This window comes from Polistes canadensis, unplaced genomic scaffold (genome assembly GCF_001313835.1).
Source record: "Polistes canadensis isolate GaletaPanama2010 unplaced genomic scaffold, ASM131383v1 scaffold_0, whole genome shotgun sequence".
NCBI classification, from domain to species: domain Eukaryota; kingdom Metazoa; phylum Arthropoda; class Insecta; order Hymenoptera; family Vespidae; genus Polistes; species Polistes canadensis.
In genome coordinates this window covers 2215798-2235738 of record NW_014569547.1, presented here as the reverse complement: position 1 = coordinate 2235738, position 19941 = coordinate 2215798, and the positions used below count along the sequence as shown (strand labels likewise).

Sequence of the window (19941 nt, the reverse complement as noted above, 5' to 3'; positions counted from 1 at the left end):
ATTTTCGAATCCAATCTAATCAATGCTCAATTTTACTTTAATAGATACACAAATACTACAACGATATAAAAAAAAAAAAAAAAAAAAAAAAGAGAGAGAGAGGAATTCGAAAAGCGGAGATGTGAAGAAAAAAAATTTGCAACTAATTGTTTTCGATATATTATCGCGAAATATAATCGAAATTTATATTTTTCTTTTTTATAAAAAGCGGTGTGCGCAAGGATTCGCGATTCTTCTTTCTTGCTCGATAATGAAGTCCTTAATGGTGCGACAGCAGGATCGTCCTTTCTTTCGTTCCACCGTTTCTTGTAATTACACGATAATGAGGAAAACGTGGGTGGGTGTGTGTGTGTGTGTGTGTGTGTGTGTGTGTGTGTGTGTGTACGCGAGCGTGTAATATAAATGGTGAAAGAATGAGAAAGGAGTAGAGAAGAAAAGCGCGGTAGAAAACGAGCATGAAGTATGAATAGGTTTCTGGGGGTGAGAATACGCTATAAGAGGAAAAGGAATGAAAATAAAGAGAGAGAGAGAGAAAGAGAAGGAGAAAGAGAAATAGAAAGAAAAAGAAAAAAAAAAAAGACAATGTGATACGTGAAGACCAAAGAATGAAGAAGATTTTTAAGAGAGTGGACAAAAAAAATTACCACGAAACCCTCCTCTTAACCCGATGAGATTCGTTTAAATCGAAATTAAAATCCCTTTTTTTATAAATAAAACCCAAATAGGTTACGCCGTTTTACTCTATTAAATAATAATAACATCTACGTTATTATAGTGAAAAAATAAAACGTTCTAACAGAGAGAGAGAGAGAGAGAGAGAAAAAAAAAAAGAAAAGGATATGTATAATATTATTATTCCTGAAGGAATAGAACGAAAAGGAATGAAAGTAAAAAAGAAAGAAAGAAAGAAAGAAAACCGAATTGAAACCTCGGCGTAACTTTTTTGAAACCAACCAAACACCTGGCACGAAATTATTCGAGAATATTTTCTTTCTCCGAATCTACGATATTGGGCATCTTTCTGGTATTCCAAAGAGGAGAAAAAAAATGTTAAAAAGTTTCTCTAAGGCACGCGTTTCCGTCTCTCTTAACGTCTTCCCAAAGCGATCATTAATTCTTGGGTGCCGCAGAAGCGCAAGCTCTTATTTCTCCTCTCGCGTTCTGGTACGTAAGTATCACTAGGATAAGGGGGGAACGGGGGGAAAGGGGAGGGAGGAGAGTAGGAGACTTCGATGATAAAGCCTGCGGAGATAGAATCCTGAGAAAAGGAATAAAGGAGTGAGAAAAAAAAAAAATTAGGTGAAAAAAAAAAGAAATAAAATCGAAAGAGAAAGAAGTAGAAGTAGAAGTAGAAGAAGAAGAAGAAGAAGAAACGAGAAAAGTATAAAAAGAAAAGGAAGAAAATATCTCAAGAAACGAACAAAAGCTCGAAATGCCGAGCTTCGATGGAACGAAGTATTCAAGGGGCGTACCAGCTCGAATAACTGAATCCGATCCTCTTGAATATCGTGATTTCGTTATGCTCGAATCTGGTGCGAGAATGTACACGGTTAAAGCAGCAGCGCGAGGATACATCGATATGCTGGATATTTCTCCACGAAAATAATTCACATTCCTAGCCGCAATAGAGAAACGAGAAAAATATTAATTCGCCGACTGTTCGACTGAACTATCACGATGTTAACCACCCCGACCAACTCACCCACCTATTTTCTCATCTCCATTATTCTCAACGCATTCTTAATTTTTCTTAATCTTTTTCGATGTATCTTTAATATATTGAAAAACTTTCCATTCGTTGAATAAATTCAATTGCTATACGTTTTCTTCTATATATTTGTTTTTATTATACGATTTATGTGTGAAATTAAATGTTTACTTAAAAATTTTTTAGAGAAAGAGTATATATATTTTTGAAGAATTGATAATAATGATTATGATATTATATTATTGTTTTATTATTGAGAATAATTTTTATATTACAATCGCCGTAAAAAGAACCACCGCGAATGGTACTTCTGTACGTAATAGGATGTAAAAAATTGCTATAAAAAATTAATGATGTGGATTATGTAATAACGGAGTAAGTAGATAAGAAGAGAACGTTTTTCCCTTTAAAATGATATATTGTTCAGGTTTGTATCACTTACCGTTCCGAAGATATAATGTTTTGAAATTCGTCGTTCATAAACTCATTGAACAGCTGACGCGAGTACGCATCGTAGTAAATAGTAAAAACTGTTTACTACGGTCAGCTGACTTGCGTAAATTCCAGAAATTTATGTAGGTCAGTGGGTCAATGAACTTTAATCAAAGAAATTATGTAGGTTACTATATTAATAAACTTTGAATTGAAATATCTTTGGAACCGAAAGTAGTAGAGACTTAAAACAAAAATCGTTGTAAAGGATATTTATTTCTTTATTTTTTTTTGCGTACTTGTTTAATAATTAATTAACAATTGTTTAAATAAAATTCGTTATAAATTATACAAAAACAATTTTATTTTATGAAGTAATACTATACTATGAATGTATATATATATATTTATATATATGTATAATAATATCAATTTATTGACCAATTTGTTATAAACAATTGAATTTTCTTCTGTTTCTCCGAAAAACAGAATAAATCTTATACAAGTCGAATAATTCATGATAAAAAAGAAGAACTTATATGAAATAAAAAGTATAATATCATGTGCATATAGAAAATCGTATACATAAGTGAATTTTAAGGATAAAAGAACATATCGATTTTTCTTTCTAGATTGTCTAAAAAAAGCTTTGCCAAGGTTGAAACACTCAAGGGAGAACAATGTCGCGACAACGGCGGAGTCGTCGAAAAAATGCCGGTGTCATTGAGTACGTCCAGTTGTAAATATGTGGTTTCTCCAAGTAAAGAAAAAGGGTGTACCTAATTTCCGGCCAAAATACACAACCTTCAACCTCACAATGAACTTCTACGGACTTCTTCGGATAGGTGGAAGTAGGTTACGAACTACAACAACACTATTCCACCGACGTTAGGTAGTTCGTTCTTTTTATATCTCAATCGCACTTTGAAAGCTCGAAATGAGCTTTCGAATATATGCGTTTCCCCGCCCATACTGATTTTATTACAATTTTTATCTTCTTATCTTTCTTACTCTCTTTACATCATACCATTCACCCATGATATAATAATACATTGTTATAAGAAAAAAATAAAACTTTAATTAACAACATTACGGAGAGCAGTGGTACTCAAGTGGATTTAAAAAAAAAAAATGTTTTTTCATACTCCAATTAATCTATTATTGCAGTATTTATTATTATATGTAAATAACAACGTTCACCTTTTCTCAAAAAAAAAATTGAAAAAATTGTTGGAAAGTTATAGGTACGACTAAAAAGTGCACAATATGACGGGTAATTAATAATTAATAAAAAAAAAAAAAAAAAAAAAAAGAAAAATTATTTCCCGACCTTTAGGAGAGACGTGTTATAAGCGTAATCATAATTATCCTATATGACGACATAGAAATGGTGGTAAGAGAAACGCGAAGCGAATTACGTTTATTTTCTCGAGACTTTGAGTTCATGAAGAGTCGTGTCTACCATCATACTTTTTCCACGTATAGGAGGAGGAACAGGGTCTTTGGTGTATCATGTAAAACGATGATACTCGCGAGATACGCTCGTTATACCGACGAGAGGTGGAAAAAAAAAAAAAAAAGATAGAATGGGGCTAAAGGACCGCCGTGAACGCAACCGACCGACCATTCGCGTACGCGCTTTTTTCTCTCTTTTTTTTTTCCTTCGCAAACGCGAACATCGCTCCAATCTTCCGCCTTGATTTTTTATGCGGAAATAGTAAAAGAAAAAGGAAAAAAGAAAGAAAGAAAGAAAAAAAATATATATATATATTCATATCTTCCAAGCAACTTTTCATTAGAGAAAATTATATCTCAAACTCGTACAATCCTATCTTACCTACGTGCTCACGCATCTTGATATACCAGAAATGAATATTCGAATGAAGAAAAAAAAAAAAATGAAAGAAAAGAGGTGGCTTCTTTTTCTCGACATTACACAGTTGAATACACTTTTTTACAATTTTTTTTTTCTCTTCTTCCCTCCTCTATAATAAATGCAAAAATAAAGGTGTACATTTTACTAGATGCACGTACACGCACCTAAGAGAGAGAGAGAGAGAGAGAGAGAGAGAGAGAGAGAGACACTTTCTCTTTTGATTTTCTTCGGGAAAAGGGAAATTTAAATCCACGTTCCCATCCACATTTTAATGTACTTTTACCATTTCCATCGACGTTAAGAAGGAAGAAAGAGAGAGAGAGAGAGAGAAAGAAAAAAAAGAAAAAAATAAGAAGAAGTAGGAGGAATGCAATGATACAGAGGAATAAGAGAGTACTCTAAACGATATATTTTCAGTTGTAAGATCTACGTAGACCAGAAGAAATGCATTTTAAAGTTTTTCCCTTAGTGTAATAACATCATCTTTTCTACCCCCATGGAAGAAGCATAGGTAGGGGATTCTTTCTGTCCCATCTCTCATCTCTTTCGTATCACCCGATACGAAACATTCCATCGTGGAATTTAAATAAAGCACCGAGTTTACCCAAAAGCACCCACGGCAAGAGACTGCAAGCTCGCCTTAGGCGAATAGCTTTACAAATAGCTCAACCTACGTGCCCTACAACATTCCTTTCGTTCTATCTTCTACCACAAACTTCCTATTATTCTCATATTTCGATATCATATTTAATGTCTTTCAAAAATATATAATTATTATATATTTTATATATATATATGTTAATTTATTATTATAATTAATATATTATGTAATATATTTGTTAAAGAAAAAACAAAAAATTTTCCGAGAAAAAAAGCTGGATCACCCTGTATATTAAAAATAATATATAATACTTTTTCTACTTTGACTTTATATCATATTTATTACTTTATTTTTTTTTTTTTTTCGTAAAATATTTAACAATCGAAATAACCCTTAATGAATTCTCTTTTTTACAGAGAGAAATAAAATAAATTTTAAAATTGACATATAAAAGGTATAATATATATATATATATTTAGTGTGATTTTAGATAGACCCTATTTAATAATAGTATCCTTTGTTTTTTGAAATTTACTTTGATTGCAATCAAAGTTCCCTTTTCTAGCGTACATACTACTGTTATTTGTGACCACGGTTACAGTTTGCGCTGTAAAAGAGTTTCGAAAGAAAGCACGATACCGTTAACAAAAAAGCCCCGATTCAAAGGTACTTTTTAATACTGTTTCACTAGCAGAAACGATCGTCATCCCAAGCATCCCCCCCCCGCCCTTCATTGTTTCACTATTCGATACTACCGACATATATATCCACATTGATTTAGAAATCTCTCGCTTTTAAATTCAATAAACTATTGCACGCGTATTTCAATTTGTTCATTGACGCACGATCAAATTTCAATAAATATACGCGTCCAACGATTTTTAGAGAACCGTTCCAGTTTTTTAATTTTACATATTTAATCTCTGCAAAAATCTTATAAAACGAATATGGACACGTGATCAAATTTTTAATCAATTTTTCTAAACAGAAAATAAATCCTCCCCGCCCCCCCCCACCGAATTTTACGCAAGGTAAATAATATACTATTTTTTACCTTTGTCACAAATATAAAATAATACAATAAATATTTTTTCTCATTAATAATACAAAAAAATCATAAATTTCGTTTGCCACTAGTAATGATATTTCTTCCAATTTAAATCTAAATAATAAGTATCAACGAACGCGTCAATTCATAATTATAAATAAAAATTGTACGTCAATTTTGTATCTTTAATTTATAAAATTAATCGTATTTCAAATTATTACAACACGATATGATACGTTCAAAATATGATACGTGTTTAAATATCAAGATTTCATTGTTAGAATATATAATACGAATAGATTGAAAGGTAAAAAAAAATTGTTATTCATATATCTAGTCTAGTAAATACGTTCTTTCACGAATCTTTCTCTATTTCTCTTACCCTCGGATTTTTCTTTAAAAAGAAATTCTTATCTGGTACGATTAAAATGCGAAAAAGAACGAAACAGAGAGAGAGAGAGAGAGAGAGAGAGAAAGAAAATCGTCATGGGACTTGAAACATCGACTTTTCAAGAAACGGAGACGTCCGTGGGTCGCGTACTGTCGTAGATGCTTCAACTATTTTCTTTACAAATAGAAAAGAAATAAAAAAAAATAAAATAAAATCAAGAAAATATAGTAGACGGATTTCCTATCTATCTATCTATCTATCTATCTATCTTTCCATCTATCTTTCCATCTATCTTTCTATCTATTTATACATCTTTCTCTCCCTGATCGAAATCGCTTTGTTTTTATTTTTAAATTTTCAATTTTATTTAATAACTACGAAAAGTTTCTCTTTCAGGAAAAAAAACCAAGAACAATCTCATTCGAATGTTCGTTCTGTATACTCAACAACACAGGGTCGCGTGCACAATTCGTAAAGCTGATAGTTTGCTTTACGTTTTTTCCTATACGACAAAAAAAAAACAGAATCTCTCTCTCTCTCTCTCTCTCTGTCTCTGTCTCTCTCTATGATTTTTTTTCCTTTCTCGTTCATAAACAAATATTGAAATTGTTCGAACGCCTTCGGCATTGTTTCGGTCAAAAAAAATTGATCCTTCCTTTTATTCTCCTTTTTTTCATTATCAACCCCAAACTACCTACTATATAAAAAATATTTAAACACACACGATGAAATAGAAAAAGGAAATTTGAAAAAAAAAAAAGAAAAAAAAGAACAAAAAGAGGTAAGCTTTCGTGCATACTTATATACTCGCAGACTTTTGTGAATACATATTTTTCTTTTTTTTTTGTAATGTTTCAAATTTAAAATAATATTAACCATCGTAACCATCGCGTCTTTTTCTCTTACCCTTTCGCTCTCTTACATTCGTATCAAAATTTCTCACCGAGTACATATAGAAATGAAAGAAACTAATCCGTTACTAACTAAGCTGCTCCAACGAGTACACTCTATAACATCTCTCTTTTTCTCTCGTATTCGTTAGAAACGTATGCCCGTAAAGTTTGAATACCTTTAGAGAGCTTTTCCAAAAAAAAAAAAAAACAAAAACAAAACAAAAAAATAAAAGAAAGAAAAAAGGATCATTGTTTTCACGTATAAAACTTATGGAAACATTTTCATTCTCATTCTCTCTCTCTCTCTCTCTCTCTCTCTCTCTCTCTCTCTCTCTTAGTATACTCCTGCATAATTTTAATACATACATTTATTTAAAAATTAATCCAAAAAATAAAAGAAAAAAATAATACTATCGAATTAAGAAGTAACTAACTTTAATGATATACGAATAAAAATGAAAAAATAGATTCCCTTATAAAAATATTAATCGTTAATTATTATTACTATTATCATCATCATTATCATCAACCAACACGAATGTATACGTTAAAAAAAAAACACAAAATGATTTGTTCGTAAATATAACACCCCCTTACTAAAATCGATTTTTCTAAGAAAGAAAATAAATATAGCGAGTTATACATGGAAATGGGTCGAACTTTTGTGTCGTGATTTTTGTTCCCATCTCCAAAAAAAAAAAAAAAAACGTACCACTCACGAACAGAAAGAAAAATAAAGAGATAGAGAGAGAGAGAGTAAGAGAGAGAGAGAGAGAAACATAAAATAGGGTTGGCAACGAGTGCCGGTCATCTTCCAGTCTTCGTGAGCACAAATTAATCCTTTTCTCGGTAGGATCGTAGGTTCAGTCTCTAACAGGCGAATACTAAAACTGTTATCCGTCGAGTTAGTTCGAGGTTCGCGTCCCCATTTTCGAATGTTCCGTTGTACAAAGAGAGCTTCTGTCGCGGACATATGGCCTGATATCGTTCGAAATATAACAACAGTACAGAGAACCAGTCGCCTAAACCTATCCTTTACTCTTCTAGTTCAGCGCGTTCGCATACATCCACATAAAGATACACAGTTACACACACACAAATAGAAAAATCACGATAGTGTATAGAAATGTAGTAAGTTGTATATGATATATATATATATATATATATATATATATATATATATATATATATATCTGATCTGAAAGCTCTTTGCATTCATAGTAATGCCGAGGAATTACTAGCAATGACTGATTTCCGACTTTGACGTTAACATATATATATCATATGAAATTTGTGGTTGATAGTATTGTAAAGTTACAGGTAAAATTCACCAGGCGGCGACATCTGCTCGGAACGTTATCTCGAAGCTACTCCACCCTTCCGTGTTCAAAACTCACCCCGAGCCAATCCCGAAACCTTCATTCCACTCCCCTCTTCGAAACTCTTCGAAGCTATCACCTCCCCCATCCCTTTTCTTTTCTTGAGGTCTGATTCGAAACTACAAACTATCGGATTTGTTAAACACCCCACCCCACCTGCCCTCCACCACACACCGACGACAACCCAAGATGCAAAAAGTAAAAAGAAAAATGAAAGATTGTAGGAAAAAAGGGACATCAATAGGAGTAAAAGGGATAAAGGAGGTGACGAATGGACGACGAGACCACCAGAGAAATTTGATGTTTCTTTTTCTTTCTTTTTTTCTGTCTTTTTTTTTTCATGGGGAAAAGGAACGAAATTACTCGCAAGAAACACGTCGAACGATTTTTCGTCTTTAAAGAAAAATATCGATTTTTGTGTCCTTTTAGCGATCGAAAGGGAAAACAAAAAAAGAAAGAAAAAAAAAACACAAAAAAAAAAATATAATAAAATAATGATAAAATATAAAATAATGCAACGTAAGAAGAGACAGGGACCCAATTTAAATTCCCGCGGTTCTTCTCTGCTGACTGTCAGTCGCTTTATTTAATCACCTAATCGAGATCAAACGAACGAACGAACGAATGAACGAACGGACGGACGGACAGACAGACAGACGTTAATCGTTATGTACTGGGACGTGTGCAGAGAACCGAATCAAAAATTCGTCGAAATTTAATTAGAATGGTATTTAGTCGGTTATTATTATGGGATTTATCGAATATCAGTCGGTCGGTCGGTCAGCGTTCATTCTCCTTCCCTGTGCTGTTGCGTTTTTTATTTAAAAATAAAAAAAGAGAGAGAGTGAGAGAGACAAATAAAAGACAACAAAGAAAGAATGAATAGAGAGAAACAAAACGAGGAATAATAATAGTTAACGCGATACCATTAAGAATCTCTTTTTAGTTTGAACAATGGGACGATTATTAACCATCATACCATCGAGTTTAAAGTGCGTAAGAGACAAAAAGAGAGAGAAAGAGAGAGAGAGAGAAGACATAGGTAAAGAGAAATCGCAGCTAACGTTAAATTGGGTAATCGTTATTTACGATTGTCGAGGGATGCTATTGTTAACGAGAATCCATCGTCCGATAAAGGTAACGTAATAAAAAAATCCACGACCAGGAGAAAATTAATAGCTGCCAAGAATGCGAACGATTTTAAGTATTTTTTCATTGGAAAACTACTCTCCCTCTACCACTGGCCAAACCTCCACCCTCTCCAACACCCCACACCCCGATCGTTCAAATACTTTCAAAGGAGATACTTCGATAATTGATTTTCAGGCGCAATTTACAACCTGCGATTAATACTAAATTGCTGCGTCGAAATTATGGTACGATGGTAAAATCGAATAATTAATAAATTTCGATGAAACGTTTATACTCGTTGTTAAAACATTTAACGGTATGTATATTGAGATGATATTAGAAACATTTAACGCCATTGATTTTTGTTCATACAATTTTTGTTATTATTATCCATCGATAATGTTGCAAACCACATCTCATTTTGATTTGTTGAAATACAAATGACATAATAAGGATACGTATTATTATTTGACATTATTATAAAACGTATTTTAATTCTAAAAATATATAAAAGAATATTTAATAATATTGAAACGTTTTAATTAAATAAAATTATCAATGTAAGGATAAGAAAATTGTAAATTTCGTTTGTTATCAAACGAATATAAATAAACCATATATGATAAAGTAGGAATCACAAGATTTACCTCACCCTTACCCCCATTTTTTTCACATTCATCAACATAAGATAAAAATTTTTAGCTTTAACGGAAACTGCAGAAAAAAATGAAACTGTAAATTGCAAACATCGAACATCATTCGTCGATAAGCAAGGAATCCTTAGGATAGAAATAATATTCGAGGTAAACGCGAAATCATCCCCTCTGCAATACCGACACAACCGAAGGGTTGAAAATATTCTTCAGCACGCTGGTGCCACCTGTACGAACTTAGAGCGCATGCGCGTACCGTTTCGATCGAGTACATCCCACCTTTTATCGAATCGTAGCTACCATCTGAACCCACCACTCAGGGGTGGCTGACCGAACACGAATAACTGGCATGGATTAGAGGGTAGCTTACTTATACGAAGAACGAGGAAAGATAGAAAGAAAGTAAATTGCCTGGAAACTTGAATTTTAATACTTTATATATATATACACACACACTTATAAACTAAACTAAACTAAACTAAACAAAATAAAATTTTACGGTAGAGTTCCATTGCTAAGATAAAGTTTGCCTTTAATGAGAAGAGAAAAAGATATAAATTTATAAAAAAGTAAATAAATATATATATATAAGTAAATAGTCTACTCAAGAAATTCATGCTTTAGTTGGTTTAACGAAGAAACGAAACTACTTCAAACGATTTGGGTAGTTGGATACGAATAGAATGGATTTACGAATTAACCGAGACAGAAAGAGAAAAGGAAATAAAAATATAATTAAAAAGAGAGAGAGAGAGAATTTGTTATCGATGGAATCTCAACGATGAAAACAAAAGCTAGTTAGTGCATTCGATTGTAAACAAAAGAAAAAGGTGGGTGAGGATGATTCTAAATATTTGCTATCCGTTACACCAATTACGATTAAATCGTGTTTAAATTTGGTCCCGTTTATTTCTCTTACACCGCCCACCCCCACTCCAACCCACCAGTTTCCTCACTCTTAAAATATTATTTGCGTTGTATCTTTAAAACAAAAAACACACATGCTACTACTATTACTACTACTACTACTATTAATACTACACGATTGCAAAACGTAATTACGAGTTACACATCGAGAATTTTATATGGGGGACGGGGTATGGAGGATGATCGTGGGAGGTTTTTAAAAGGGTTGGGGGATTGAAATTTCAACTGGTACATCATAGATGGAAAAGGGAGAAACGTTAAATCGAGGGATATGATCGGATGAGCGTTTGTCCGAACGATCGATTAGGCAATGGGGGGGTTGCGATCTCTCTCCCTTTCTCTCTCTCTCTCTTTCTCTATGTAGTTGGTCGAAACGGCATCTTTCGATTTCCCATAGGTTAAAATTCATGTCGCATAATTCATGACGCATCTCGTTCGATTCGTTAAAATTCATGGATTGCGGAGGTCCTCCGTGGGATCTCGAAAAGCACTCTGACGGTATGAACAATAGCTTGTTCAACCGAAAGAGAAAGAAAGAAAAAATATTGAATGATATGTAGAGAAAGAACGAAATATCTATACAGAGAAAGGAGAAAATATCTATACAGAAAAAGGACGGTATATATATATCTATACAGAAACGATGAAAGAGACGAACAAAAATGTATTTTATAAATAGGGAAAAAGAAAAAACATATTTGTTCATTTACAAATGGAAAAATATATATGAATATTCATTGTTATTTGTAGAAAGTATTAATATTTGAAATATTATCGGAGAAATGTGATATTATCTATATTCTAATTTATGTGTATATAATAATAAAAATATATACAGAGAGAGAGAAAGAGAGAATATTAATTAGAAAGATAGAGGAAGACCAAAATTTTGAAGAGAAAAGAAATATTGCGATGAAAGAAAGAGAGAGAAAGAGAGAGAGAGTGAGAGAATGAAATATAGAATGGAATATTATCGGAGTTGCTTGATTCCCTCCACGCGAAGGGTGTAACGGAGAGTGAAGGGTGGAAAGACCGGTGGGCTGGCTATTGATCGTTCGGCTGTGTTAACCGCGATGAGACCGGAAAGGGAAAGTGGTCGAGTGCGTTTGCCCATTCTTCCGTGTCTCCTTGACCTTCGGCTAAAGCCAAAGCCACCTACCCAACCCCCCCCGCCCCACCTCGCCACCTGTCGCGGGGTGTTAACGTTTTATCAACGTATCAACCGCCCACCAATCCCCCATTTGACAGACACTTATGTTAAATGAGAAATTTCATTCGTTAGGTATGCGTTTTCATCATAACGTAGATTTAAATATAATAATAACGATGAACAAGAGAATTTGATTTATCATGTATTTCGATATTATATTATATCATATAATATATCGTAATTTTGTTTTTTGTTTTAATACTGTTTTTTTTTTTCTCTCCAAACGGGGTTTCAATTTACCGCGGCAAAATAAAACGCGGTTTCGTATTCCCGTTGAATATTCAAAGCAATATGTATATATATATATAGATTGATGGTTATAAAAAAAATAATCCGTATAGGAAAAACAAAAAGAAGAAAATTTCAAAAGACTGATTTGTTTGAAATTAATAATAATAATAATAATGATAATACTGTTATTTCATTTGTCGCAAAAATATGTATAAACAAATAAATATTTGTAATACCTTGTAACAACTTTTCACATGTTCCCTCTTTCGATACTTATGTTTAACGTTCTCTGTGTGTGTCGGTAAGCGTTTAAATAATATAAGTAGATAACTAAAACAGAACGCGTATCATCATAATTAGGATTGTTGAACTTTCTAGTTTAATGATAAAAAAGAAGAAAAGGAAAGAGTAAAACTTTAACGAGATAAACGTCTTCGAGTCTTAAATGAAGCATGAACGAAAAAAAAAAGGTAGAACAGCAAACGTCATGGTTGCTCGATCTTTCTCGTAAAGTATTAGTAGTAGTAGTTGTAGTAGTAGTAGTAGTAGTAATAGTAGTAGTAGTAGTAATGGTGGCAACATATAATACACTAACGTTTGCACGTTGTTCTTCAATCGTGATCGGAAACAATGCGGAAGGGGATGTGTGCGGTGCGTCTGAACTCTGAAGGGAGAGAAAGAGAGAAAGAATGAATGAGGGGTTTAAAACTACCATGTGATTCGATATAATATGAGAATAAAAAAAAAAAACAAAAGAACGAAGAAAAAGGAAGAACAAAAAAGAAGAAAATGTGAAATTGCGTTAAAACGAATTACCCACGACAAGATTTATTTAACGAACCGAACCGAACCGCGCGTGCTCTGCTACGTTTACCATGAATATGAGAAAAGGGCTACTCGTCGTCCCTTTTCCCAGTTCCCTTCCCCTCAGCCTCACCCTTACCTTCCCTTCCTATCCATCCCATCCCATCCCATCCGGTTATTTTACCCTCCTCCCTTTTTCCCTCTTTTAACTCACCTCTCTCTCTCACTCTGCCTCACTTCGTCTAACCACCATACGTACATACATACATAGTGGACGAAACGAAAGTTCAGGTCACGCTAAGCGCAACCCTAACCGTACGCTTATTCGCGCCAACGCTCGATGAAAGACCACTTTCCGTTCAAATGATTTCTAAAGGGCATCATCAACCTTCCGATAATATACCTTACGGACAAGAATAAGCCTAAATAAACGGTATTTCCTTCACAACGAAACGACGACCGAAGGTTATATGGATATTTTACCAGCAACACCACCACCACCACCACCACCACCATCACTAACCGTTGACTGACCTAATTTCTATCATCTCTCCACTTTCCTTCCTACTTTTACCCCCTTACTTTACTTACTCTCGAGAAACTTATATCTTCTCGATACTTTCATTTATCTCGAGGCTATCTCTGAAGTAGCACTTTGCGTATCACGAACCTACAACCACCTTCTACCTCGTATCTAATTAATCATTTATAATAGATCATATATATATATTTAAATTTTATCCTTTTAATGTAAAAATTAAATTTGATTACTTGTTTATATCCGTTTATTTAAAATGAAACAACAAATCTATTCGATAATAGACGAAATTGTTCCGAATTATTATTTAATATATTTTACGCATGCCAATCGTTATTAACATTATTCAAAATACAAATATTGTGTCGTGCATATCAATGAAATAATTAATTCGTATTAATAAATATAACATATATGGTTAAATATTAAAATTCAAAAAAATATGATTTATTATTATATATTTAATCCACAATTGATGAAATTAAAATTAATTAATTGAAAAAGAGAAAAAAAGAATAAATGCAAAACAGTCTTTTGTAACAATACAAAACAAACGCTTTCTTATATGATATTTTTTTGCCGAACCCAGCTACCCTTCTATTGTTGGCTTTAATACCCTATTTGGGGAAAGCAAAATAAAGGGAAAACACAAAATTTATGAGTACAGATTTCTCGCGCAACCATTCAAAACGTTTTCTTTACTTTACTTTACTTTACTTTATTCTTTTTTTTTTTCTTTTTGACCCTTAGTATTCGTCTATTGAGTGAAGTAAAAGAAAAAGAGAAAAAAAAATTATATATGTATATGTATATGTATAATATGTGCACCCGTAGGGAGAATGACTAGGTACTTTGTACCAAGTGTCGGAGCGAACTCTGTTCGACACGTTCCGCGTACTTAACCCCTTCGAGGGTAATTCGAGCCCGTCGTGGAAGACCACCCTCCCTTTTTCGATCGTATTCGCGGCCTTCTCCACACTCGTCTTCTGAGAAACCCTTTACCACGAACCCACCAACCTCTACTTTTCCTAACACGACAAAAACGAATAAAGATTAATACGCATTTTTATAATATATCCCGGAAATAACGAATTATATTATATTGTAATAATTCTAACACATACAATTAAAACGATCGTATATAAAATTAATCTCATTACTCGTAATTATTTTTTCTCTTACGCTTTATAATTGAATTTAATAAAAATACACGGATAAAAAGATAATTGTAAATGAAAGAAAGAAAGAAAGAAAGAGAAAAACAACAACAAAAAAATCGATTATATTACAATTAAATAATCAATAAATAAAATTACGTATCGTTGTGATTCATTTAATTTTCGAGAAGATATCGTTTCGATCGGAAATAAAATGTTCCAAAGTGAATTAAATCGATACGTCTAAGCAATCAACTAGACTGAACAAAACTAAAATTAATTCGTGTGGTAATATATTTGATTAATAAAAAAAAAAAAAGAAAAGAAATAAAAAAGGATAGGTAGGTTCGAGAGTATAGGACAAAGAAAGAAAGAAAGAAGAGATAGCCGCTGACCAATCGAGTGGGAGTTCAATATCCGTTCCGTGTTTAAACGTTGAAAAAATAGGTCGTAGAATAAAAAAAAAAAATAGAAAATAAAAGAAGAGGGTTTTTTCACCTAAAAGGAAGCCGAGCCAGGCGCATCGTTAAAATGTTATTATTATACGGAAATTGCTTTCGTTAATTTTTTATTCATCCTTTCCATATCTTTAAGTATTATATTCACAATCAAACTCTCTCTCTCTCTCTCTCTCTCTCTCTCTCTCTCTCTCTCTCTCTCTCTCTCTCTTATAAAGCATTGGGAACGCTTTATTCGATCTCTCCTAACGTTTTTTCGAGGATCACTCGATACAACTTAAGAATAACGTTTGACGTTCAACGCCAGTTGAAACGACGCGATGAAAAGCAAACGAAGAAAATTTTTTACGACGAGGGTAGGGAAAGAAAAGCTTCGAGGAAAAAGAGAAAGAATAAAATAGAAAGAAGAAAAAGAATAAAATAGAAGAGAAGAAGAAGGAAGAGGAGGAGGAGGAGGAGGGGGGATGGGTGTGGTGGGGTGGTAAAGAAGGTGGAAAAAGGTAATCTTCGTGCCTCCCCTTAACGTTTGCCCCATTTCCATTTCTATTGTCGCATGTAAATAAGCGCATAAATAAAATTTCTGCCGCAATAAACGGAAAAGAGAGAAAGAGAGAGAGAGAGAGAGAGAGAAAGAGAATGAAATAGATTAAAAAACAAAAAATAATGAAAAAGGGAAGAAAGCAAAAAAAAAAAAAAAATAATAATATATAAAAGATTGTTCTACAGTTTTCCTGTTATTTCCTCGTACTTTAATATCTTTTCTCCTTCTAGAAATCTCATTTTCCTTCAAAGTCAAAAAAATACGTCGTTCCAATGAGTTCGGTTAACAGACACACGTGAAAAATGCATAAAGAAATAAATAAAATGAATAGATGGGAGAAAGGAAAGAAAAGAAATTGGAGAAAAATATTAGTTGACACATCCGTTGCGCTTGGAAATACGTGTTAGGTTTAGATGAGTATGTATGTGTGTGTGTATGTGTATGTACGAGATCGTGATCTATAATTTTTTACGAAGTACACGTGATTCAAGCATCGACTAAAGAGAACCGGATTACGGTGAGCTCGATGCGACGTTCGTAATGTTCCCGACGTGCATGATTTATTCGTACGATTGATTTCAATCGGTTATCCAATCGTTAAACGTACACACCTCCTAGCATTCAAATCACTATTCTCATCTTCTATTTTACCTTCCTACGTATTTTATTCGAACACGTATTCGTCGAATAATTACATTTTCATTTGCCAATGAAATATTGTTTTTAATTTTTTTTTTTTTTTTTTTTTTTTTTTAGGGGCTGGGGGCTTTTTTTTGTTTTACGTCACGTTCATTGATATTTTGAATTTAAAAAAAGAAGATATCGCGTAGAAAAGATAACTATTAATCTTTCTCGTTTATCGATATCGTTTAGTATTCAGTCAGATTCGTGATATTTCATTCGTCTCGTAATTCGAATCGTCGTCGTTGTCGGTTGCTTTCATGAAAATTTAATTTTTTACAATTATTTGTACACGTTGACATCGTCGATATTGAATAATTCTTATAACTGAACGTATTTGATTTGTAACAAAATTCTATGGGAATTTGTATTGTTAATTAAAAAATATATTTGAAAGTAATCAGAAAAGTATTTTTACACAAAAAAAAAAAAATAAAAAAAAAAATATATTCATGAAAAGGTCGTTGGAAATTGAAAACCCGTTTCATTCTGATAAAACTCCGAGAAAAAAGCTCCGACTCAACATTAAAAAAAAAAACTCTCATTTCTCAGTCAAATATGGATTGTGATAGGGCGCGTAAGGACATTTTTTTATATTATATCACGAATTTCGTATATATTCTACGTGACAAGGATAACAAAATGATAAATGTAATTAGGTCATAAGATTACATTTCATTATTATTATATTTTTTCAACATGTGATTTATCTTTATATTATTAGCCCACTGTCAGTCTAATTTAATTATTCGACTCTTAGATTATAAATAATTTTTCATTGTGATATTATATAGGATAATAATTCTAATTAATATAGAATAAAAATAATTGTTAATACAATTTGAAAAAAATATTATCGCAAACAAATCAAATAATATGAATTTGTTTTCCATTATGATGCAAATTGATACAAATTTATTTCCTCGATTATGCTAATATAACACGGTAAACATGATATTAAAATCTAATAGAGCCACGATACGCGCGAAAACGTATCATTGATGCGGTTATTCGTTATTCGAAAACATTCCACACATCCCGAACGTTACGAATTGGAAAATGAAGTTGATCAAGCGTAGTAGAAACGATTCGGGGAATGGGGCTTTCGTAAACAATATTTCTGTAGGGGCGAACACCATATCCAAGCAAGACACGATCCGAACAGATTTAATATGCTATCTTCTATTGACCATTCCTGTCTAGTCAACGGTACACTCAATCAATTTACTCTCTCCTCCATTCCATTTCTACATGTTTCCTTCTTGCATTTAATTGTAATGTTACGAACCCCGTGTTGAAACCACGATAACCCTCAATTCGTAAACGTAACTAAAGTTGGATTCACCTAAAAGTCACTTTAACTAATTCAAAAATTATTAATTACTATCCATGTTTATATAATAAATTTGTTTTACATGTTTTCGTTAAAGTAATATTAGAATTTCTCTATTATCAACAAAATAATATATAGTATACAGTATATATTATCTGTCCTATGTATAATTGATTTTTATAATAAATGTAAGAAAAATTATTAGAAAAAAAAAAAAAGAAAATTAAAACATATGAATATTTTAATTTCGCATGATTTCGTCAAAAAACGACACGTTAGAATTCTAAAATAATTTTTGCTGTATATTTCATCTATAAAAAAAAATTGTTAATTATTATAACAATTATAAATCTCTTACCTTGAGCTGATGTTGCGGTCTTCTGAGAGCACCCTGATCCCGTCGTCCACCAAGCCGATCAGCTTCCGCTTCCAATCCTTCCATCGAAGACTCGGCTTCGCTCAGCCAGGCCAAGAACTTGTCTAAAGACCGGTCGAAGTTGTGGAGGGAGTTCATCGCTGAATGCAGTAGTTTTCCTCGATTGATGATGCTGCGCGAGAACGGAGAAAAAACAAGTAGATTGTCGTTGAACCTTTACCAACCTGATTTCGAACCAAATATGGATTGTGATAGGGCGCGTAAGGACATTTTTTTATATTATATCACGAATTTCGTATATATTCTACGTGACAAGGATAATAAAATGATAAATGTAATTAGGTCATAAGATTACATTTCATTATTATTATATTTTTTCAACATGTGATTTATCTTTATATTATTAGCCCACTGTCAGTCTAATTTAATTATTCGACTCTTAGATTATAAATAATTTTTCATTGTGATATTATACAGGATAATAATTCTAATTAATATAGAATAAAAATAATTGTTAATACAATTTGAAAAAAATATTATCGCAAACATATCAAATAATATGAATTTGTTTTCCATTACCTGGTATTTAAATTGTTGTATCGTTGATTAATTGTTTCCGTCATCTTCTTAACGCGAGTTGTGTCGTCCTGTTGATATACTGCTATCAACTTTTGAGTAAGCTGATTGAAAAGCTCGATCTGATGTTTGTACTGATGCAATTCCGCGTGGAAGGACTGAAATAAAAGGGGGAAGGATCTATGTAGAAATGAAACGTTGATGTCGTTGTCGTCTTCTTCTTCTTCTTTTTCTTCTTCTTCTTCCCACCCATCCCCCAACCCTTCTGTACTTGTCATCTACCTCGCACTAGTCTTTTCTATTTCACGAGAAATGAGAAACTTCTTCTATCTAATTCAAGCTGCGGAGATATCGAGTTAGACGAAAGTCCTTTCCTACTCGAGAGCACCGATAACTTAAGAGGAAGTTAAATCTGCAGGGTAGAAGGCAAGTTTTATAAGCGTATCTCAACTCCTCCTTCCCATCCCTTTCCTTTCCCTACCCAAATGCTCCCTTTCCCACCCCCTCAAACTCCACCTCGTGAAAACCCTTCAACCGAAGTTTCATCTTTTTCCTTCGATTCGCTCGATCGACTGACATCATATCGATTTGGATGCATGCCATTTGCTATCGAACGAGAATCAACGCTATGAATTTTGCGCGATCGGATTTTTATCGATCACTTTTTAAAGAGACGTTATAAATTATGAAAACGCGTTTCTATTACGATTTATATTACAAAAAATAAACTTATATACGAAAGCGAATCGATGGGATCCAAGAAAAAAAAACAGCATATGACAAAACGCGTATTTATTCTAATAATGTATATTTAAATATTTAAATACGTAGGTAGGTAGAAATAGATTTAGAAGTGAAGAACGATCGTATTCGTGAGATAACGTAAAAAGGGTTTATATGGGATATAAGAAAAAGTAGGATCCGAAAGAGTAGGATATAGTTGGAGGAAGACAAATGTGGAAAAATAAAAAAAGAAATAAAAAAGAAGAAACAATGA

General features: G+C 32.8%; 1 protein-coding gene across 1 annotated transcript in view; it reads right to left on the bottom strand.

Moving 5' to 3' along the window:
- Window positions 1-19941, bottom strand: part of LOC106793116 (dystrophin-like) — a 339379-nt gene that overhangs the window by 197322 nt on the left and 122116 nt on the right. The window contains exons 36-37 of the mRNA XM_014759810.1: window positions 18948-19102; window positions 18351-18540 (exon numbers count right to left, since the gene is read on the bottom strand). Coding sequence (XP_014615296.1) covers window positions 18351-18540; window positions 18948-19102 — 345 coding nt within the window. The remainder of the gene's footprint in view (window positions 1-18350; window positions 18541-18947; window positions 19103-19941) is intronic.